The sequence below is a fragment of the Aulostomus chinensis genome, chromosome 15 (assembly GCF_037954235.1).
Source record: "Aulostomus chinensis isolate RoL2024-O1b breed Wild chromosome 15, RoL_Achi_v1.0, whole genome shotgun sequence".
In the NCBI taxonomy this organism is placed as follows: domain Eukaryota; kingdom Metazoa; phylum Chordata; class Actinopteri; order Syngnathiformes; family Aulostomidae; genus Aulostomus; species Aulostomus chinensis.
The window spans coordinates 1,585,145-1,609,476 of NC_141334.1; the positions used below are offsets into that span (position 1 = coordinate 1,585,145).

The following is a 24,332-nucleotide window of genomic DNA, read 5'->3' on the forward strand; positions in this document are numbered from 1 at the left end:
TCCTCCCCAAAATCCAACTAGGACACAAAGAAAGTGAGTCGCTGCGTTATTGTGCAGCAGTTGTCTGGCAATAGCGCGACAAATATCAGTCACGGCAGAGTTACAATAGCTGAGACAAAGGACGGGAACTGAGCACAGTGGGGAGACGTGATCCATTTATGTGGGAGACAGTGTAACAGCCTGAAGGGTCTCATCAGGAGCAAATTCACTGAAATGTAATACAAGCTGGAGTGTTATGTAAAATGAAAGATGGAAGAACCCAGGATCACTCAAGCCTACTGTGCTGTGATAGCTGACGCATACCTGTATTGTTCTCAGAAGGGCATTCATTTCCCCTCCGATGATTACATCGGAACACCAGCTGTATTGTTTATTTGGTTGAAAGCACAAACGATATGCATTGATTCCTTATTCATTCATTGTTGAACTCAGCATTGTGTCTGTGAATGCAGGCAAAATGGGCCCAATTACAGCCCACGATGCCTCCCTGTGTCTCCACAGCAGAGTTAGATGATGAAGGCCTCAAACTGGGAGAAATGGAGCAATCAAAGGCCACTTGTTGTCTTTTGCAAATTCAAAAACTGGAATGGAAAACATTCCTCGCTGTGAGTGACAATAGTTCACTGGGGCCTGATTGGATTAGTTTACTGCGCACGCAGGAAAGCTAACGCAGAACAGCTGATTGAACCGACTCGACACGGCTCCCTGTATGACATCCTGTCAGCGAACTGATGAACGTCATCTACACACTATCTGCTTGCATTTTCCTACATTTTTAACCAAATATGTCAACAGTTAGACATGAAAATAAGCTCCAGCAGGGCTGTCAAGGAATATTCTAAATTCAAATATACATCCCAGTCGGCAGAAAAACAAATTTGATTGTGAAAACATTAAAATGAGGGAAAATAAAATTTAAACAAAAACAAAACTCCATCACAGTCGTATGTCTCTCACTTTCATGCTGATGTTCCAGGTCCCACAAAAAAAATAGTCTTTTCTCTTTTCCTTAAAAATAAGCTATCATGCTATCAGACATTTAGCAAGTTCTGTCCCATCCACGAACACTTACACAAATGATCTTGGTGGCTCAAGGTAACACCGGCTCGCCCACGTGTGTTAAGGCTGCTGCTGGCCGATGAGTCATAGGCGAGGGTCACAGGCTACAATGCCAACGGTTCTTCAAACCTTGATGAGCTCTCACAATAACAAAATCAGCCTTTCCCAGCGAGCTCCCGGAGGTTTGTGAAGCGCCAGCCGTTGAAAGGTGCGTCTAAGGTTTGCGCTGAAACAGTTCAGCTCTTCCTTGATGAACAACATCTCCGGGGCAGGTCCCTCTGGCACCGTTCAAGTCCATTTTTATTAACTCAGCACCGATTCACAAAAAAAAGTTCTTACATGACACTTCACTCCAAGGGTCGGTCTAGAATCTAACTTCAGTATCAATCTACGTATCAAAGCACAGGACTGGAGCCTGTGGGAATCTCTCTATTTAGTTATGATGTCATGATGAGACTGAAACGTGATCAGTGACTGAACGCAGCAGTTTTGTCTCTTACTCCTCGTCCATGGACTCTAGAATCAAAGTAGGAATCAAGACTACAAGATCCCGGCGAGGGTCCCCGGAACCAAGAGAAGTGTGTGAAGACGTTTCGTTCAGGTAAGTTATCCCAGGTCCTGGAGACTGAGGTACGGCAGGCGATGAACATTCCACCAGTGTCCGGTACAGAACTGCATTTCTAAAAACTGAGCTGATAACAAAAATGCAGCTAGAAACACAAAACTAAAATCAAATGAAAAGCTTTTGGCTTCTATGTCGCCACACTCCTGCTGTAGATCGGCTAAGACGGTCCTAACGGTGCACGACGCTTCAGGTTAAATATATTCAATTATAAATGGCCAACAAAATACATTTCTGTGCAATATTTTCTTATTTATTAATTACCTCCTATTTGTGCAATAACATACACTGTTCATTCTGTTGTCTACATTCTGTTTTCTCCATTTATTTTCTACTGCACTCATTATTATTCGCTCTTGTTTTTTAGTTACATAGACTATATTTTGATTTTCAAACTGCCCCACAATTCCATCTCTGTTGTAATCCGGAAGCGAAGCAACGACATTTCGTTGCCAAAATCTCACTGCTGTGTTTTTCTGTGCAATGACAATAAAGAAAGTCTAAAATAACGCATTTTTTAGAAAAAGTATCAAAACTTGCACTTCTCAAATCATATCACTATATGAATCTTTTGGAGTGAATATAAATAAGTAAAGAAATCCCTACACGACGGCTTTAGGCTGGATGACAATCTTGAATTATTTTGTTCCAAAAAAGATTTAAACATGAAAGTCAAACTACTCTGAATATTTATCTGTCACACTTGTCTTTGTACCTTATGATTTTCAGGTCTCTGTAACGAGTTTGCATTTAAAACGTCTGAAAAGTATCTATTCACCCCTGGAGCCTCAACATTATGGACTTGACTCTAAATATTCAGATAGGTTGAATCCTTTCACTTGTTTCCCAGCCAGATTGTCAAACCACAGCAGGGTCTAATTAGATAGCGAGACCAGTAAGCTGCTTTCAGAGTGGCAGATTGCTGTCCACGCCCACACCCTCAGCCACCCCTCCCCAACACCTCCAGAGATTTGGAGTCGGAAGGTGCTTACTTGACATCCCATCAGCCGGCAGCTCACTAACAAGTAGGCCATAAACCTTTTTTCTCTCTTTGATTACACTAAGTGCACAGAGGCCAGATGCTACCCAACCCAGTCATCTGTCGGCTTGCCCGCAGAGTCGCTGCCAACTGGAGAGCAGAAGGGAGGGGCAGAGGCGAGGGCAGGGGGGCGTGGGCGTGTGTGTGTGTGTGTGTGTGGGGGGGGGGGGGGGGGTCCGTGAGTGGTCCCCTCCCTCCAGGAATAAAGCCATTGTTCCTCTCAGCTGGAGAGGCTGTTGAGGGGAGTCGGAGGGAGAACAAGTTAATTTCCACACATATTTTTCCATCACCAGCACTGCTGCAAGCAAAAACACCCACGTTTGGAACGAGTCCATGACACTCTACAAGACTGATCGGTTCCATTAAGGAAAAAAAAATCTATATGCATGGTAAACTCAGACAAACCGTCGCAGGGGAGGCGGTTCAATCATCATCTGAAGCTCGATATCGATATGAAGCTCCTTCCAGCAGACACACACGACTGAGGACCGTCAGTCAACAGCGCTGTTGAAACTACCAACAGGAGCCCTTTTCAAACTAGAAGTATCACAAGTGCACAAGGGGAGTGGCCTCTCCTGCAGCATAACGACTTAAAAAGGTGTTCAAATTTGAAAATCTGATTTAACATCCAGGGCAGGACTATTTATCCACCCAGATCAAATATCAACAAACTGATGTGTTGGCATGGATTTAATGAGGGACATTTTCTGTCCAAGTCAGGCCTTAAAGTAGATAGGAAGTTATATTTCAGAGTCAGTGAAAATGATTTAGAGCCACACCATTTTGTGGGAAAATTCATTTTCTAATTACTGTTTACAATATCACAATATATTTAAAAAAAAAAACAAAAAAAAAAAAACGTTTTCCCGGACCATTTGACATTTTGAAGCTCACATTTCTCATCTCAAACATGCCAACAAACCAGCATAAAAATACATTTGTGCGGTCGTCTGCCCAATAATTCTAATTCTTTTCATTTGTGGTTTTGTAATAATTGCACAGGATAAAGTTGGGATTGGATCAACGGCAGATCACAACGAGCCTTTTATGATTTCGAGGTGGTAAAGGGGCCGTTCAGGGAACATTCGTCAAAACACAGGTCTGTTGTCACTGATTAGCATATCTGAGTGTGAACGATGAGCCCTATTTACTGTGATAACTTTCAGTGTTGTCGTGATATGAAATGTTCACACCATTTCATCTCTAGAATTAAGTTATTACACAACCCATCACTTCACGACAGCACGTAGGCTTTTACCAGGAGATACCAGATGGCTAGCGGGCGCTGCTGCAGTCCTTGAACAGGTCCAACAAACCCGAGAACTGCATCTGATTAGGCTCCCACAGGGCATTTTACAGATTTCTTTAAAATTTTAACACTTATGAATAATTTATTAATCATTACTTTCACCCTAATTACAATAATCTGACCTCAATCTGATCAAAGATACATCATCCAAACAAATCTGCCTCTCTGTTTCGCCTGATCCAGTTCCATGATGCATTCTTGCCATGTCACTTCTTCTTTATCCCAGTAGTGCTGCCACTATTAACCAGCACCAGTTATCCCAGTGAGCGTCACACGGCGTTGACAATGACAGCTGGATATCAAACTGGCCTCCTCAATAACTGGTCAACAGCACTGATGTTTAGAGTCTCATCTTCTGAGACCCCCTGAGGCGGACACGTCCTAGACAACTGTCATGGTTGGTAGACTCTGAGCACGCGCACGCAGACCTGCGAGAGCTGATCAATCCCTCGAAGGCTCAAAAGTGCAGAACAAGCAGGCAGGACGGAGTACGACCACCCGGCCTGGACACGACCTGGTCCACGTCGATGCAAACTACAGCCTCAATATTGACTACATGTGTAAAGCTCATTTTCAAAATGTACATTATCAAAGATTTATGGGAAATCTTTGATTTCCGCTGTCTAAGGGATGTCAGACGCTGTGTTAGTACAAAGCCATCACAATTCACATTCAGGTAAACATGCCGCCCAATATTGGTCTCCTCTGCTGATGCGTCCATATTTTTACAACTGATTTAATTCATAGATATTTAGTGGTTGTTATCTGGACAAAAACAAGTTTGATATTTACATTTTAGACCTTCTGTTAAACACGTGAACACTGGGGATTTGAAGAATAAGCATGATTCTTGAATGGCCTTTTCCAAAAGTGTTTGCAGTAATAACGCATTTACCACTTTGTTTCATCGTCATCAACCAGTGAGCAAAGAGACGAGAGCAGAACTGGGCGGATATTCATGATGGCGACGTTGATTTGCATCCCTTGCCAGCGAACTTCTCCTGACGACTTCCAGAGGGTTCGAGTAAGGTTGTCGATGCTGCACTGCAGTCGTACGCCTGTCAGTAACCTTCAACCACCAAAATATTCTCCGTTCATCCAGGAGTCCAAGTGGATGTTTGGAACAAATTGAACGGCGAGCACTTACGTCTGAGCAGACATTGACCACCAGGGTCCAAAAGTTCCTTCTGCCCAAAAGACGTTTGTGCCAAATAACAAAGTCCCTTCATGCGTTGCTGAGATTTGAGGCTCACGTGAGCTGACAGGAACCTTTGACCACCCAAATCTTTCAGTTCATCCTCAAGTCCAGGCGAGTATTTTTGCCACATTTGAACAAATTCTCTCAAGTGGTTACAGAGCTTTCATGATAAGACTGAGACAGACGTTATGGACAAGAAGAATTTTGATTTATTTAGTGCCTTTTATAGACCCAAGTCCACTCAAAAAGAAGGTAAACATATCATGAGGTATGAGGGACTTTTAGTTCCGGAGACCTTTGTGTCAAATTGTATCAAATTCCCTGACTGGGATGGAAGGACAGGCGGATGGACACGCAGAAAACATAATCCCGACAGCCAGGGCGGAGGCCTAAAATGATGACGTGAACTCAGGCAACAAGCACTAGCATGCAGATAAATGATGCTTTCACTTCTGACTGTGTGCGGCACATCTAAATAGAGAATAATCCCTTCCTCCACAAAGGTGTGATAACAAAGCCAGAATGAGAATAGATGGATTAACTCAACACATGTTGTTACTTCTACAAAGTAATTGGTTCCAAAAGGATCCATCTCATGCTGCCCATAGTCTGGACAGCATGATTAATATTTGCATGCTGAAAACAGGCAACTTCCCATTTCAGAATGTTAAAAATGTGTTGCTTTCGTTAGCAAATCTTTCATCTGAGACGAGATCAAAGCGAGAGGCACACAAACCGAGAGACGGCGACTGTGAAGTCATCTGTGATCCGGCCTACATTATCTGTTACAGTAACGCTGTGTTTACACGGGTTTTTGTGCAGCTCCTGCTCTCACCTGCTCTACCATGACATTACTGCAGCAGCCCCAGAGCAGAGATGCTTCTCCCTCCAGCTGATAGATTGCCTGGCCAAGTTTTCAAGTCTCAGCATGCTTGTAGTCGGAGCATGCTGCGTGAGCACTCTTCAACTGCACCTGCACGGCGTCCTGCTCCTGGTGCCTGCGCAACACATCTGCACGCTACCCGACCAACCCAAACAAGGATAAAGCAGCACCACCGCTGTGGGTATCGATTCTAATCAACACAATCTAGTTGTGACCCTTACGGAAAAGAGAAAAGATCCTTCACAAATGTGAGGAAAAAGATTCATTTGTGGCAGTAGAAACCTGGAAGGAAATCTGACAACAAATAGTCGCCCGTGTGAACACGTCAATTAACCGGCTTCTCATGTCACCGTTCCATCATTAAGGGACGAGTACATCTGACTGTAATCCCCTCTGATTGATATTAAATGAATGGGTGGAGTAGATGATGGCGTATGAATCACGAGCAGCATCACTCTCTCCGCTGCAGCTGGGCCTAAAGTAAAAGTGCCAGCTGGGAAAAACGAAGCTGAGTGAGTGAGACTGTGGAGACTGAACTGACTCGTCTCCGTACGGTAACACTGACTGGGACGTCGCCAATTCAAGGACGAGCCGGCAGCGCACCGACACGTCGTCGGCTTCTTAAAATAATCGCCTGAGTCCACATTTTTCAGAAAGCACAAAAAAACTGGAGACAAAAAAAATCATAAGAAGTTGATTTAGGTTAAAAAAAATGACTTAGGCACTTGTTTTAAGAGGGTGATATGTAGTTTTGAAAAACAAGAAAATCAGATGAATATGTAAACACACACAGGATAAAAGTTGAATCGGGGTTAAAAAAAAACAACGAGGCGCACGTATTTGGATTCCTGGTAATGACAGCTGATATCCGATAAAGAACGCCAGGTTTTCCGTTTACACGACGACTTCAGTAATCTGTTCAAAATCTAAAAATGATCTGTTTAATGTTGTGCGTGTAAACACACTCAGTCAAAGAACACACCACGAACAGAACCATTTCTGAAGGATGTTATCTCCTACCACTCTGAAGCCGCGGGCACAAGAGAGAAGACATTGAAACGCAGCGAACTGTGAATGCTTCCTCATAAACTCATTTCATTTGGATGATAGCAGGTGATCCCAGCGCCCAAACAGAGCATAAAGTGGAGCTGAGATTCCCCTCTCTTAGCCTGGCTGCACCGCAACCCTTAACCTGGAAAATAGAAAAACATCCGGCGATGCTTAGCACAATGAAATACTCCAGTACACTGGAGGTGAATAATTAATGTGCATTGTGCAACCGTGCCCTGCTCTTTGTTTAAAACCAGAGGAGCCACCTCAGCACCCACTATCACACAAACGGAGCTTAGACGTCTGTTCAAATCACATGGTAGTGGGGTGGGAGGGTGGATACAGCATCACTGTGCCTCAATTTTAATGGATGACGACGCAGTGGTGGATTAAGCCTGTTGGATAATCCACAATGTGACAAACATCCCTGTCACTCCGAAAATAAAGACTCACAAACTCAGCATAAAAAAGGTTTATGAGGAGCAGCTTGAAGTTTCTAATAGGCCTCAATTCACGACAGCACTGACTTGACACAAGCAGGTGAGACGCGCACAAAGCCAGAGTTTAACCAGTTACATAACCCGTGTGTAGCAGCCCGCACGCGCGCGCGTGTGTGTGTGTGTGTGTGTGTGTGTGTGTGTGCGTGTGTCCCTCCATTTCACTGTATCCTTTTTTTGCAGCGAGCCAAGTTTAATAACCCCGATCCCAATGAGCATCCCTCCCGTAGCCCATGACTACGCAGCCTCCCCTTCACGCAGCACAGCACTTTTCCCATCGTGGCTCTTCCGCAGCCCGCCAACTCACCAACAATCATTTAAAAAGAAAAAAACAACAACAACACATCAACAAGTGACATCGCCGTTTGTCTCTCACTATCTTCATCTACCACGTCATAATCTGGAAAGACACACGAACAACATGTAGGATGTTTACATCCATGATGCTAGCCAACTGCACCTCCAGTCCCCCGTCAGGAAGCGAGAGGGCAGCCCTGAACCTCATCTCACAAACCAACACATTCATCTTCTCTTGTTTAGCAGCGGGCGGACGAGCGTGTGAGAAGGTTCGTATCAGACATGATTCGGATCAACCGGGAAAGCTCTTCAATTCGGCTTCAGTCCTAAACACCAAGCGGCGCTTGTAACGTGTAAAATTCAACTTTTACAACGCGTCGCCCACTCTTCTACCGGTCTCGCAACGCAATCCTTCCGGATGATAAGTGTTCATAATATAAAAAAACGCAACATTGAAGAAGAGCTGCTGATTTGTTGAGATCTCAATACGCCGAATTCATTAAATAGGTCCGCTCCATAGAACCGTTTTGATAAAGGCCCTACTTTGAGTGGACATTTTACTCAGTAACCCGTTAGAGAAAATCCCCGGTTTTTGAACGGAGGTTCCTGCAGGCGGCGGTCCCCTCCAAACACGCTAGCGCTGCTGCACATTCCACTTGAACGCACCGCTGTTTCCCTGCGATTTACAACAGAACCGCAAAAGTAACCAAGCCAGTGGGCTGACATCGATTTCACATATGAAAAAATGCCTCAGTGGAGGTTCCTGGAACCCACCGAAGCGGCCGCTGCGTGGTTTCAAACAGAAAATGCGACATTTAAGAGTTAACAGCTGTGTTGTGGAGGCAAAGCGATTAATAATGGTGAGCTGTCCGAAGTGATGTATTCCGATGCGGCGCAGGCTTTCTGCTCGCACTGCACAGCAAACACACAAATGGCTTCATGTCCTACATGTCAACTTTATACAGCTTTTTTTTTTTGCTCAACACCAAACATTCATAAAAAATTGCTCCGAGCTCCAACAACAACACACAACAACATAAAAACGGTAAATTCACACTCCTCCATCCAAAATATTCAAGAAGGGAAAGAGTGTAAGGCTTTTTAAAAATTTATTAATGAAAAAAAAAAGCCGAACAAACAAACTGAAAAAAAGAACGGGGGGGGGGTCCTACCTTTGTGAAGAGCCGCTTGAAACAGGAATAAAAAGAGAATAGTCGCGAGACAGCCGTTGCCAGTGTTCGCCATGTTGGACACCTGCTCCAGTATGGTAGCGCGAGGCAGCTTCACCTACTGTATAGCGACGACGGGACTCCGGTAATCAGATGCGAGGAGGGGGGAGTGGACGGCTCACCACCCCCGCTTCCGTCCCTCTGATAGATTATCAGCCGTTTAATTAGAATGAATCTCGAATTTTATTTTATTTTTTTACACCAAAAGACTTTTGAATTTAATCAGGTTTCTGTGTGTGTGTGTCTCTCTCTTTGTTTACATACTTAAATACTAATAAAGCTCTGATGTTCAGCAGGAGGCGGCAGTGGAAGCTGTTTCAGTACTTTCACTTCAAGCCACGCAGAAAGGAAGAACTTTCTCTATCACTAATAGGCATCTTGAGCTCCAGAAGTAATGAGGTCATATCCTGTCATCACTACATAAAGGCTTTTTCTTCTTTTTTTAAAAACTGCAAGTATGGCCTCCTCCCTCCCCCTACCCCTCCCTGGGGAAGAATTCTTACTTCCTGCATCATTTGAGACCCCAGAAGACAGAGAGGAAGAATGTGCTAGCCAGGTACGAGGAGCTTGAGGCTCATGGTCACTGGCGGCTGACAGCAAAACCGCCCCAGATACGTCTGTTTACGAACTCGCAACAACCGTTAGAGGATCCTGCCGGAACGAGATCCAGCACCTCTGAATTTTGGCCTCCCTGCGTTCCGGTAATTATTTGGGCAGATCCGGTACCTCTTGTATTAAAAGAAAATGTGAAAACGTTTTAAAAATGTTTAAAATACAACAATACTGTGCATAGATAAATTTACAGACCAAATCCTTAGAATTTCATGTTGTTTATTAAGATTCAACGTCATTTGAAAGAGTCGGAGACCTGTTGATGCGCTGACGCCAACAAACCACGCCCCCGACAAACAAATCACCTTTCGAAATTCGCCGCCCCTGAGGAGCAAGCAGAGAGGAAATGAACAGTTCCTGTTTCAACGCCAACATCTCAAAAAGACAGTTCAATTTGCTGTTTTTTCAAAAAGAAGGAAGAGTCGCATGACGCTTAAAACGAGGCAGAAAAGCCTCCACAAGCGGCGAGGAGGGCAGCTGCAGCGGCCATGTTGACCATCAAAATCGGCTGCAGCAGGAGGCCAGCGCCGCCACAGCGAGCCAGGTTCACCTCCAGCTAGCTTGATTCACCTCCAGCTAGCCAAGCCGGGACAGAAGGCTAGCGCCGCCACAGCTAGCCAGGTTCACCTCCAGCTAGCCAGGTTCACCTCCAGCTAGCCAAGCCGGGACAGGAGGCTAGCGCCGCCACAGCTAGCCTGGGTCACCTCCAGCTAGCCAAGCCGGGTCTAACGTGATGTGGGGTGTCTTGGACAACTAAATGGTGAGCAGACCGTCTACTAATAGGCCGCCGTGCCAATCTTTAAATACCGTAATAATGATAATGGAAGATTTGTGTGATTTATTGTGAGCTCTTTTTTGTTTGTTTTACAAGTTGGACCTGTTGAGAAACGAATTGCTACCTGTAGACTCTGAGTCCCACCTGTGGTGATGTGGGCACTCACCTGTGCTGAGCAGAGGAGGCTAATAACTGTGAATTATCGTCATAACGTTGATACCATGGCTATTATTTGAAATGGAGGCTTGTAAGTCCCACATCATGGCAAGTTACTTTGTGCAAGCCTGCACTAAGGAACTGAAGTGCCTTCGCACAATCAGCGGCACTCTCTTTTCTTGTCCAGCACCAAATCTGCCAGCCTCCTGCACCAAAGCAGCTCAGGATGAGGACGGAAGTGTATCAGTCCCTCTGTGTGTTTTGCACTGTCACAGGACTGCTCTGCCATGTTTGCACTGCAAATGCTACGTCACCTCCATCTGTTGATGATAGCCACCTTGATCTGGTACTGGAACGTGCCTGTGCACCTGGATGCACCACAGCACCACCTGAAGCTGCTCTCCACTCCCACATGTACCCACAGTGGGACTTGCACAAGCCTGTTTACAGTTGTACAGTCTGTGTACATGTCTTATATGTATTAGGACATGTCCTCATGTCTTTGCAGAGTCTATGTACAGTTGTGTCAGTATTAGTCCTATAGTCGGTGTAGTGGTGTAAATATGTGTGTGTATATTTTTCTATTTCTATGTGCACATCCTGGGGAGCAGCGTTGCATCTCATTGTACCTGGGATGATGACAATAAAGGCATTCTATTCTATTCTAAGTGGGCATTTGTATGTTGTTTTCTGTGTGCGTTCCGGGACCTGAGCCCCTCTCGTCACCGCTGGGGTGTCATATGTACTTTGCGTTCCGGTACCTTATGATTTACAAATTAAGCACTGCAGGTAAGGTTCTGGTTCTGGACCCCTTCAGGCTGTAAACCTGGAGCTTCAGCTCAACCTCTAGGAGACTTGTTCTCTTTATGTCAAGTTGTTCCGTGCGTCTCTTCCTTTTGCTCATCATAGCGGTTCGTGTATTCACATGCAGGTAAATTACTGGTGTGGTTTCCTAAAACTCGCAGGTTTTTGTTTTTTTGTGAACTTCTTTAAGTGGAAACTTTTACTGCATCATCATTGTTGTTGAGGTAACTTTGCCTGGGAGGAAGCAGCCACTGTACCTTCTGATCAGTAATAAGAGCCACACCTGTATCAGGACACCTTGAATAGTGCTGGTGCCCAATTGGACTGTACCATGTTCCCCTGGCATCGTGGGGAGGGGGTAAAAAAATGTTCCATTTTAATATCTGTCCATATGTCTTGGATGGCAGTGCTTTTGCTATAATTGTTCCGTTATTTGTAGGTAATATTAGTTCGCACTGTGCTGATATGATTTATCATCGTAAGAGGTGATTTAAAGTAGTTTTATTTTAATTTTACCCCCCTGTGTGTCTGGAAGGCAAGATTAGCCAGTCTATGTTATTCTAGTTTGTCAGATGAGGTTGGCATCCTTGTGTGCAGCTGAAAGACAAGAGAGGACAGAGCAGTTGGAGAGAGCTGGGCAGGAACAAGTGTTAGCATGTGGAGGCAATGTGAGAATGATGGACCGCCAGACCAGCGACGACTCTGACTACACCTGCTTGCTGCTCTGTGGTTGCGGCTTTCCCACCGGCACCAGAGTGGATGTGGCTTGTCAGCAAACTCTGGGACCAGGCGCTGGTCGTGAGCTGGTGGCCCAGGTCCTTGTCTGGAGTGAAGGGGGCACCGCCAGGCCAGGGGGAGAGTGGTTTAGCCTCCGAGAGTGAGCTGGCTGAGAACCCCTGAAGCTGGATTTGGAGAGCCTGCTCTCACCCTCTCTGTGGGGAGCTCGCCGTATTTACTGCCGTCCACCACGGCACCAGTGCTCAGCTGGAGCTGCTTGAGTCGTGAGTTACTGCTCTTTACTGTTTACATTTTTGTTGTAATAAATACTGCTGCACTAAAAAAAATAAAGAGCATTTTCGTAAATCTCCAGAATCCAGGGGGATGCGTCACAGAAAACTGATAGTCCTATCTTAAGTTTCAAATATGGGGAAACTCCTATCTTCCTATTACAGAAGCAAATTCTAAAGTCGGGGCTGTGCTGTATCCTCTCTCAGGCCCCGATCTTATCTGGACTTACGATAAGAAACCTCAACTGCAGCTGTAAACTTGATTCTTCAGTCCCTCTCATCCTGTCATGCCTGCTCTTGTGTTCAGAGTGACTCGCCTGTATCATGACACCTGTTGTCATGTTCCATTCAGCACCGTTTCAGTCCCTCCACACCAGCGACAGCCGCTGACCGCAGGAGGCGAGCTGTCAGTGCTTTGAGGGCCCAGAAGGTCCACTGGGACTCGAGGATGAACTGAAAAAAGGTCTTTGGTGGTGAAAAGTCACCTCAGATGAGCACGACATTTCAGGAATGCCTGAGGTGATCAATAACTGTTTAGATCCCCAACATGGCAACTGAGTGTGGGGGAGGCTTAGCTAAAGCTAGCTAGCAAGCAATGGAAGAGGTTAATGGGATATTAATAGTTATTAGTTCATTGGGGAGATTTGAAAGCATCGTGATTTGGGTGTTCATGCTGCTCCCCATCTACGTCTTCATACAGCGCAGACCAAGCTAGAGTTCTGTCGTTTTTTTAAAAGTTTGAATTTTGGGAACTTGGGAAACTGATGGTTCTGTCGACGCTAAATACCTGCCCTAAAATGAGACAGTTGGCTTCTGTAATACCAAAAACCCCTAAATGTCATCTTAAAGTTGGAGAAGACAGGGTTTTAGACTGTAATGAGGCTCCAGAGATTCCCCTCTTGGGTCATTCAATAACTCCACAAACGAGGGAAATGAAGCCTTGGTGACAGTTCATTGTCATCCGCTGGGAATTCTGCTGCTTCCCATTTGTCTCGCTGCAACACTTGCGCTTTCCTGCACAGTCAAAATTCCTTTCACAATTGCGAGGTGATTGAATCCGGCCAATAATCTGTGTGTGTTCTCAATCAGATTGTGGTTTCTTGTCTGTCATATCTGGAGCAACTGCTCCTGTTCCTCGGGCGGTTCTGGAAGTCCTCCTGGGTTTCTTTCCTCCTCAGCTATCAGGATTCTAAGCCATGTTAGTTTGGAACAAAACTTGTTTTCTACTCCACATCTCATAAAACCTTGAACCGCTGGAGAGTAAGCATTCATAAAAAGTGCCTGGCTTGCCTCTGTGTGTTTACAGACGGACCTTCCACTGCCAAGATGGCGGCAGCGTTGACGTATGAGCCAAATGACCATCCAGCATCTTCGTCTACGGACACGGCTGAACGCAGGTAAGAGAGTTAGAGTTTATGTTTCCTTTACTCCCTTTATGAGTAAAACATCCTGACATGACAGGACTGGCACAAATAGAAATGTTAATAATAATAAGTATTAATAACAATTAACAACTGATGATTAAAATAGCAGAAAAAGTTGTTGATAAAAATGAGTCATACAAAGGCATTATAACCGTGTTTTTTTTACCCTTTTTTAATTTTTCAGAATTTCTGTCAGTTTTTCTTCATCTTTTTTTTTCATTTTAGACATTTCAAGTGATCAGGATGAATAAACAGATAATTTTTCACATACAATAAAGATAATAAGTGACAAAAACTTGTGTCAGTCAGTGCCATTTAAATATATGTGGATGTATGTTTATATATGTATATATTTATATGTACATATATGTATACACACATATTCATACATATATATGTATATGCGTGTGCGTGTTCGTTTCTAATCATCATATAAGACATGTTTTTGTCTGAATGCCTCTCTTTCATGTGTAGCGACGGCTCCTGCAAAAGTAGAAGTTAATGTGAGTCCTGATAAAGGAACATGCGTCCTCTCATTTATAAAAACCCTAAACATGTGTAAAAGTATGAATCAGCGGCTGTCCAGACACGTTGCTGTGGGTGACAGTGGTGGATGAGCTGACCAACATCATGACGTGATCAACATTGCCATCTATTGGCCTTGCTGCTCCCTGGATGTAAGTCAAGGCAGACAGGAATCTGAGGCCAAGCCCTGTGCAGAGGGTCGGCTGGTAACACCTCAGAACAGATAGTAACATGGACATCAACCGGGAAAGTGAGTCATATGATTCTGATAAAGACGGCGTGATGGATGGATGGCCAGTATCTGAATCCCAGGAAATGAGTGCATAGCCTCCATCCAGTGATACACCGTCAGTACAGGGTGTTACGGCAACACACACAGTCGGCGTGTACACTCTCACGGGAAGCAGGGCGGCTGGGTGTGATGGTGCAGCGACCAGCGGTGTAAGAGGTTGTAGTTCCGACTGGCCTGTTTCTGTATCACAACTGTCTGGGCAGGAGAAGAGACGGCTGCCAGCCAGCCGGCGAGCGAGACGGAGCTAATGTCAGTCATATGACAATGAGAATAGATCGCCTATGAGTTTCAATTTGAAGGCTTCCACAGTCAGTGGCTTCTTTATTGCGAGAGGGGGATTGATTCGAGGGAAGGCAAACACTCTGCTGGCTGCAGATATTTGGATTCTCTGGACAGGGTGGGAACCGCTGTCCCCTGATCTGAGGCCCCGATAGATCACATGATGGATGAGGGCAAATATGATGGTGTTCAGTTCGCTCACTCTGAAGCCACGGATGGAATGTTTGGTAGCGACGAACGGTTGTCAGAGCCGCAGCCTGTCGTTATCAAGGCTTAATGAAGTGAATATCTCATAGGTGACATCTCTAATCCCGGAGTCATGCATCAACACATCTGCAAGTCCGAGTACGCAGTCAAGGTTTTGCTCTCAAAATACTTCAAAACTGTGGTAACTGATATGGTTGTTTTTCCTCTTCCAGTCCCAGAATCATAAATGCTGCCGATGTTGAGTAAAAATGAAGGACCAGTGGTGAGTGAGGAGCCGCTGGGCTGCTGGGTAGACGCTCACCCTTCAAGGAATTCTCAAGTCATCTCAACATTTTTAGAAAATTTAAAGTGATTTTTTTTTTTATTAATTCAATTTAAAAAAAAAAAAAATCATCACGTACTTCTTGTGAAAGGTGTCCATCATATCTCCCCCCTAAGTAGAACTCTGCGAGTTCGTTCAGCAGCGAGGCAGACATCAGATTAAAGACGGATTTCATTACTCAGTGTTGGGATGATGGAACAGGAGCTGGTGTGGGTTGCTTAGGAAATGAGCCAGCTGGTCAAATACATGGAAGGCCTTCAGGGCTGCGAGCAAATGTGATTTGTCACTCAAATCAGATTTATCTTAAATCGGATCTTATACCGTCCACACTGTTATTTACAAGTGATGAGATCATCCCAGCAGGTGGAAAGAGGCTCGCGGATATTTCCCATGTTCTGAATTTAATCCTTCGACTCCCACAAAACGATTTTGGCCATCGAGTCCTCTTCAGTGTTCGGACGTCACGACGTGTTAGATGCGTCAGATCAATCTGGAGGCAATCTGAAGGCACCAAAGACCAGATTCTGGTGGCAGTTTGAACAAGGCCACAATGTCATTGTTAGAAAGGAGAGGTAAACGAAGTACTTGTACTTATACTTTGTGTCTGTACTTTGATAGATTTTTGAAATCTGTACTTTCCTGGACTATTAGTTTTTCGGACAACTTTGTACCTTTACTTCCTATACTTTAACACAAATATCTGCACTCGGGAGTCCTTATATTTTAAAGCGGGCCCTTTAGTTTTGATACAACCTCAATAAAGACGTATTTAGAGAAAGAGGTGAGTTTTGTTGCGGTGTTCCATACCCCAGTAAGCTGTTTTATTCTGGCGTGAGCAGGTGCTCACACACAACAGCCCAGCGCCTGTCGGCGTCGTAAATTGTTGTCTTAATGGCTGAAATTGTGTTGCTATTTTGATGCACAAAAGCTGCGCGGCCAAACCTGCTGCTGCTGCTGCTGCTGCTGCTGCTCAGCGCTTGAAAAGGCTACTTTTACTGGTCTGTTTCCACAGGCAACAAAGCCCTGATCAGTTTCCATGTTTGCAGCACAGCTCCACGTGTGGGTCTGCAACAACATGCACCAACTGCTCTGAAAAGTTCAAATGCAGCGTTGTAGTGTGGGGCACCAAAGCTTCCGCCTCCTCTTTCACTCGCCCAGCAGGTGCAGTTGTGGTTAAACAGGACGTACTGAAGCGGCAGAAGAAGCGCCTGAAATCTAGGTTGATTTGTGAGCCTTTGCTTCTCTTTTACCCTCTAATGTTGTCTTCTTCGCTCGCTGTAGATTATGCAGTTCATTGACATTCTCTCCAGTTGATTGTGATTTCCTATTCAGGCCTTTGATGCCGTCCAGATTTAAAAATTCTGTTTGTGAAGTGTCCATACCTTTGGTCTGATGAGAGCTTGGCAGGGTTGGAGGCTGACAAGCCAAGCAATAGTTACCTCCCCCTGAAAAGAGCCAGGGGTTGCGTGTGGCTGCTGGTGTTCAAAGCGCCGCTCTCCTCCTTCATCATCATGTGGGCTGTTGCCAGCCTTCTGAATGACAACACTTCAGTGGTAATGAGGTCTTCATATACAAGACCAAAGTCTTTAAAGCACTTTTGTGACTTCGGATTAACGCGCTTTAAGGAGTTCCTCTTCTATGTTCACCAGCACACTTTGTCCGTGGACGTATGAATTACAGGACACGCGTGGCATGTGTGAATTTTAACCCCATCTTTGAGCCGCGTTCTCTTCTTGTTGAATGATCGTCAATTAATTCAAAGCAGGTTCACGGGAGACCATCGTCCATCAGACGCGTGGTTCCAGTGCACGTGCTGACAGTGCAGAGCTTCAAGGATCAGGTCAGAGATCCGCATGTGTGGAAGAGCGGGATTTGATCTGATTCTTTTCAGGTCAGCGAGCTCGTGTTTGACCACGTCACCGGCTACACGCAGTAATCTGACTGCTGACCCTATTCCTAAGAACGATTATGTTTTCATTAAAGAGATGTTTCATGCTCAAGTTTATTCAGTCTTTTGCGGACACACAAGTGTCTTCGTTTCACAAAGGTGTTTTTCCTGCCTGCGTCACTTCTGTGGGACTCCGGAACGCATGTATATTTAGCTTGAAGCTAACGGCAACTGTCAGATAACAAGCCTCCGAGTTCGTGGTTTGTTTGTTTTAAGCTCAAATCAAAGTGTTTGTGGATTACGGCTGGATTAAGAAGACGCTCACGTCAGTCTCCATGTCACGTCTCGCCACGGGCCTGCTGGCGCTCTGGCGTAACCTCCCGTGAGTAAGGAGAGCCTTAGGTTAGTCTGAATTCATGTTTTGATTTAATATATAAAAGCTAATTTTAACAAGTGTATTCTCCACAAGATAAATATTCATGCCAATCAAACAAATGTAAGTTGAATCCCTCGGGCTGAGTTCATTTCTGTGTGTGTGTGTGTGTGTGTGTGTGTGTGTGTGTGTGTGTGTGTGTAATATTATCCTTTGGCTTTGTTTCATCTACGGTGATGTGTGTGTTTTTTCATGGAGATTTCACAGTATTTCAAGTAATTGCATGAATGCACTCGTGAGAGGAGAACTGGCAGAAAAGGGCACTATTCCTCTAAAGGAGGAGTTTTGAGGGTATGCTGCTGTGAAAAATGTCCTTTCATAAACATTTCCGACTATTTTTTATAGCAAGGTTCTGTTTCTCAACCCGAACAGGTTGACTTCACTCTGACGGGGGTCCAACAGTGGCTCATTATCCTGGTTTGACAGCCAGGAAAAAATGGAGATTTATGATGAGTGAATTACGGAATACATTTATTTTTCGTGGAATATGTGTGTTTGTAAATGAGACAATATGTTCGTGTGGCTCTTTTTCTCTGTTTTTGACATAACATTCAGAATAAAAGCATGAATTTGTTGGTGAAACTCTCAGTTCAGTACAAAAAAAAATGTTTGGGACTTTGAAGAATCATTATTTACCCATATGAATTTTGCAGAGATGAGGATTATGTGTGCATTTCTCCAATCTCGACAGAAATTCAATGAGACTGGTCAAGCCTCCTCTCTCTCACGCTTCATTTCATTTCATCCCATCCCTCCAATTGCTGCCTGGGATTTGACACCAGCCGAGCTGGGTGTTCCGCAAGACTGAGCCGAAGAGATGGCAGTGGCAGGACACTCAGGGATTCATGTGAGCTTCCAGGGTGCGATCACGGGGCGGTTTCAGGCCTATTTGTTGACCTTTTAGTTGTCGTTTGGCTCCAGCATCGAGTGGCGCAAAGCCGAAAGTAAAGGAATCCTTCCTCTTCAGAACGAATGAGTGAATCATATCTTGAGTCACCTGCAGGTATGATGTGTTTGTAGGCCAACAGGAAGTGCTCATCTCCTGGTTCCTCCACCAACAGGAAGTGCTCATCTCCTGGTTCCTCCACCAACAGGAAGTGCTCATCTCCTGGTTCCTCCACCAACAGGAAGTGCTCATCTCCTGGTTCCTCCACCAACAGGAAGTGCTCATCTCCTGGTTCCTCCACCAACAGGAAGTGCTCATCTCCTGGTTCCTCCACCAACAGGAAGTGCTCATCTCCTGGTTCCTCCACCAACAGGAAGTGCTCATCTCCTGGTTCCTCCACCAACAGGAAGTGCTCATCTCCTGGTTCCTCCACCAACAGGAAGTGCTCATCTCCTGGTTCCTCCCAGCAGCCAATAGGATCGCTCCATGTGATTGTGGTGATTGAATCAGTAAATCAGCTCTGGTGAACAGAAGTTGATGATCTTCCAGGTTCAGTTCATCAAGATCATCTTCACTAATGAACCCTCTGATGATGCTGGAAGCCTGAATGCAACGGTTAGCAGTGCTAAGCTAATGTTAGCCTAGGGAGGAACTACACCAGGGTCACATGACTTCAACCAAGCTCCGCGCTTCTTCAGTTTACACCCTGACAACCTTTGTTCCGAGATGAAAGGGCAGTCGCAACTCGTGAGCCGGCTTGTCAGTGTCATCTTCTTTAGCTCTTTAAGATGTCCTCACATGAAATGTTGTACTTTCATACCTCAAATATGCAGCTCTGATTAAAACGTACTGATTAGCGGCCTCATAGCGAGTTGTTCTCCTGCTACACAACAGGGTAATGAGTAATCGCCACTCTGCATGAGTAGTACCGATAAGAACGACGATAATACGAATAATAAACGTGACAGAAGAGGCTGGGTTATGAAAGCTGAGGATGCAGATTTTTCCTGTTTTCAACTCCAATACCGTGGTGTGGTGTAGCATATAAATGCAACACTTTCCTCATTAAAAATACTCAGTCTGAACATAATCCCAGCACTAATTATCTTTGCCACTGAAATATAATTGTGGAAAAAAAAGATATAAAGTCAGGATTTCTTCTTGGCAGCACATAACAGCAAATTGGTAGTAAACAAACCAACAAAGTCTGAAGTGCGGTTATGGTTAGTGGGAGGCTGCTTCTTCTGGTGACACGAATAAACCTAACAACTTCACGCTCACCTGCTTAATTCTGTTTTGATGATATAGAGGGTGACCTTGATGACCTAGAAATTAGTGTTGGCTGAGCCTGGAAGTATAAAACTCTCCCACACTCATGTGTCTTTACTTACATTTCAGAGAAAAACTGTGCAGTATGTTCAGTTCAAAACATTTGTTACATTTTCATATTTGCCAATCCCTGTGAGGAGCAAACTGAACAAGTGCCATGAAATGATTTTCTGCCTCTCTTTGTCTTTTTGATGTTTAGTGCCGTGCAGCTGGAGCTGACACACCTGCTGCCAACTGAGCTGAAGGACTTAAAGGGAAAATCCACCCTCGGATAATGCTTGCGCAAAATTTTGAATCTAATAAGATTTATAACTGGAGGGTGTGACACACGAGCACGACCTCTGCCTTTGATGTTTGGAAGTGCCAACCCGCAGCTGCTTGATGCGGTGTGACATCATCATCTGCGTTTGACTTTGTGACTCAACGAGCAGATAATGGAGCCACACTTCACTTGTGTTGACGACAACAAACAATTCCAGCTTCTTTTAGTCGGAGACACTGTGATCACAACACACCTACCCCTGATCATTATGAGATGTTTTTAAATCGGTAATCGTGTCAAATTTTTCGAGAGCGCCAAAACAAGCAGGTCTGACATTTTAAAGATCTATGAAATGAAAAATCTATATTTTTACACCTAAATCCTTGTAAAACCCTGCATGACTCATCCTGCATTTTCTCATCTGCCTGCGCTGAAAATACCCGTCCAATCCATCACAATCCCATCGCAACCCCAGAGGACCCTTCCCCGCCGTCGCCGAGAGGTCGTGTCACACAACCACGGCCTGACCCACTCACTCTGGCAACACTGGGAAAGTCCGAGGCAGCGAACGATTAAATTATTTCATGTACGTTTGTGTTCACAATTTGAAGCGCCACATGATTCAATCCACATTCATAAGCAGAGAGCTAATTTTGCTAATCAACATCAGCATAAGTCCCTCCCTATTCTATATACAATTTAAATAAGGCTGCTACATTCACGGTCAGAATTCAACACTTCAGAATGAATGCTCACAATAAGACGTCACGTGATGAAAATGTAGACGAACCTTCTCGGAAGAAATTCTGACTTGAGCATCAGGGTCAGAGTGGGTTTCTGGCCCAAGTTCACCACCGCCCAGGTGCATGGAGAACGAAGCAGAACCTGAAGAGGTGGAAAAGCTCCAGCAACTCTTGGAGTGTATCAAACATCGTTGTTAGTGTGCAAGTCCACAAGGAACCTTGAATGAGTCTTAAATTGTGTTCTGAGTCCGGTTGGATGCTAATCATTTGTGGCTACTTGATGAGCCGTCGTGGGTGCTCCCACACACCTCTTGGTGCTCGGTATAGATCTCACTCCACTGAGTCTCATGGGGTGAGCAAAATAAATGAGGGGGAATGCAATCAGCTCAAAACTGCTTTCAGATTACAGCAAGTCCCAACAGGCAGGATCAGCGGTGTACAATTTGACCCCTGAACCCATAATAATGTTCTACATTCCTCGCTGTAATGGACTACAAGGCCCTGACAGGTTGTGGGATCAGTGCGGCTCTCGAAGAAAGTCACAACAAGGCCTCTTCGTTAATGCAATCTCTCAGCTTTCCTAATGATTTGCTTGAGGTTCTCTGCATTTCTGTGCAAAACAGTGGGTGATGTCAGAGCAAACACAACAAGGTTGTTTGTTTGTTTGCGACAGAGAGTGGGAGCATCGCCCTCCTTGAGCTTGTCATGTACGTTCCTCGATCCTCAAATGTTCTCACACTCAAGCAAATTCATAAAAACCACTTACAAGAGACCTTAGACTTTCCTGAAGGGTTCCTCAGCAAGCTCTGGTCAGCTGGACGTTCTGATGGAACCCAGGAGAAAAAGACTGGACAGGCAAACTGTGACCGAACACACGGAGCTCCGTCAGGGACAACGGCAGACAGGATGTCTATTATAAGGAACTGATGTTCCACTGGGAGCAGAACTAGTTGCCCCCATCCAGTGGTTGTGAGGTGATCACATCATGAATTTATATTTTTATGCTTTTGCCAAGTCATGAGTCAGTTCCCATGGGGGTTTGACTAATACCTGAAGTTCATTACCATCCCGCGGGGGGGTCACTGGTGCAGCTTGGCACTGGGTGCTAGCAGAACCTTGGCTCAGCCACTGGCCGCAAAAATAACACGCAATCGAGATTTCAAGTTAGCAACGCTGCGTACGATTGACAAGCAATAAATGCGGATTTAATATCCAAAAATGTTTAATAAAAGATCTCATAGCTACCCGAATTATGATCCGTGTGTGTTGGTTTTCTGGCGCCGCCTGAAGGAGAATGTGTATTATTAGTGACTCCAGAGTGCAGAAAGAGCCAGTCGTGTGTATTTAGCTTGAAGCTAATGGAGACAGACAGCTAAGAACAGCTAAACCTCCTCTAAAAATGGACAAACTCTCCAGTGCATCAGCCAGTATCTCGTCCTCCTCATCAGCCGCGTGCTCGGTGAACCGCAGACCAAAAACAGACACAAACACTTCTCACCACCAGTTCTCAGCGCGACTGTGAACAAGCGTGGACGAGCAGTATTGGGATGATATCCTCTGAGAATCATGTAAAGTGTGCGTGTGCGTGTGTGTGTCCCTGGACTATAGGAAAATGGAGCAAATCCTAGAAGAATCTTTCTGATTGGATCTTTTGCTGCCGGTGAGTCACAGTGTGTTTGGTACAGATGAAGCAATAAAACACACGTTACAAGATGTTGCCTCAGTTTTGTCAAAGTATGAGTGTGTGTGCGTGTGCGTGTGTATACATATATATAAATTATTCAAGTGTGTGTGTCTGTCTGTCCCAGGATTAATTACGTCCCATTTTGAGAATAAAACAGAAACCCATTATCCCTGAAAAGATAATTGTTTTGTTAACAGCGATAAATTCCCCCGATGACGGGAATCTTTCTTTCATTTGAAGCTTGAGTTTGATTTTGCCCTTTTGTTCCTCGTGTGGTCCAGCATTCAGAAAGCTGCTCTGTTCAAAGTCAAAGACGAAAGATTCAGTTGTGCAAGAATCAGGTTTCACTCACTCGCTTGTGAGTCCAACGGACATGAACATGGTGGCTGTACTTTGTGATCAGAATGAGTTGTGCCAAGAGGTTACAGAGCGGTAAATGTTGGTTGCAGTATTTTTGAGTAGCAAATGATGGGGCTGCCTAGCGGGGGGCTGTGACCTCCATTGTTCTATTACCTCCCCTCACAAAAGAACTTCGCAACCTCAACAACATGCTTGTCTTTTTTGCACTTTAACGAGTACGAGGCTACACGTGATGGTTGACGTGTGACGGGTAGTTGAAGCAATACTTCCCAAAAAAAAGGGTGTATTTTGCCTTTAAAGTACTCACAGATACATGCATGTGGTAACCCTGGCATTATTTCTTTGCGACTCCTGACTGCAGAAAGAGCCAGCCACGTATTTATTTAGCATCCGAGCTAAACATGTCTGTGTTAAACTCTCGCTCTTTGTCCGGTGTAATCCAGGTCTTAATGTGTCCAGTTGTGCGCTCAGTAATTCACAAACACTTTTGGTTTTTGGTTTTATTGCCTCTCATCAGAGGCAGGTTATTTATTTATTTATTCATATATTTTTAGGGACAAAATATTTTATCAAAAGTGAATAGAGTATCTAACATGGCGGCTCCAGCACTCACAGGAACACCAGAGTGTTGATAAAGAGACGCTGGGAGAGTGGCATTGCTAATTTTTTTGTGGGTTTTCCTTGTTTTTCTAAAGAAGCACACCCAGGGAGCGCAGCGGTCTGTCATGTTGCCTAGCAACACGGAGGCCGCTGGTTCGGTTCCCCGTGTTCCCTCCGGCTTGGTTGAGCGTCCAAACAGACATGACTGGCCCTGTTCCCGAGCGGGAGGCCAGAGGAGGGTTTGAGTCCTGATGGCTGGTTGGTTGGGGCGCCTGTTCGGGGGGAGGGGGGAGCATGTGGTAGTCCACCGCGCTCCTCAAAATGATCTACAAGTTTGGGAGCTAAAAAAAACGGGAAAAGCCCTCAGAAACACATTTACGTAAAAATGTGAAAACGGCACTGAAGAATTAGATGAAAGTTTGCATTAGCAGCTGCTCCGGGGCTCCAGGATGATAAGAGAATGTTTCTTTTCCTCATGCACAAAGGAGTCGTTGCCAAGGCCCAATGCCAAATGCCTAATTAGCTGGAATAACAGAAATGGATGAGGAGCCTTCGAGTACC

At 44.9% G+C, this 24,332-nt stretch overlaps 2 protein-coding genes across 7 annotated transcripts in view; one reads left to right on the forward strand and one right to left on the reverse strand.

The window, feature by feature from the left end:
- cadm1a (cell adhesion molecule 1a) overlaps nucleotides 1–9,988 on the reverse strand; it is a 330,811-nt gene extending 320,823 nt beyond the window's left edge. For 2 of the 6 annotated variants that reach the window (XM_086225946.1, XM_086225945.1), the window contains exon 1: nucleotides 9,127–9,359. In XM_086225946.1, coding sequence (XP_086082072.1) covers nucleotides 9,127–9,199 — 73 coding nt within the window. In that variant the 5' untranslated portion in view covers nucleotides 9,200–9,359. Of the gene's footprint in view, nucleotides 1–9,126; nucleotides 9,376–9,873 lie in introns of those variants that run through there. The other 4 variants (XM_086225948.1, XM_086225944.1, XM_086225943.1 and 1 more) reach the window with 4 other exon arrangements.
- Nucleotides 9,989–12,422: 2,434 nt separating this feature from the next.
- Nucleotides 12,423–20,114, forward strand: LOC147248120 (uncharacterized). Its single transcript, XM_086225951.1, has 3 exons — nucleotides 12,423–12,531; nucleotides 13,844–13,934; nucleotides 18,936–20,114. Exons 2-3 carry the CDS (start codon nucleotides 13,864–13,866, stop codon nucleotides 19,318–19,320), a joined length of 456 nt encoding a protein of 151 aa, XP_086082077.1. The 5' UTR covers nucleotides 12,423–12,531; nucleotides 13,844–13,863; the 3' UTR covers nucleotides 19,321–20,114.
- The last annotated feature ends 4,218 nt before the right edge of the window (nucleotides 20,115–24,332 follow it).

Coding starts and splice junctions, on each gene's coding strand:
- LOC147248120 (XM_086225951.1), top strand. CDS start 13,864: ATGGCGGCAGCGTTGACGTATGAGCCAAATGACCATCCAGCATCTTCG. Junction 13,935..18,935: donor ACGGACACGGCTGAACGCAG/GTAAGAGAGTTA, acceptor GTAGGCCAACAG/GAAGTGCTCATCTCCTGGTT.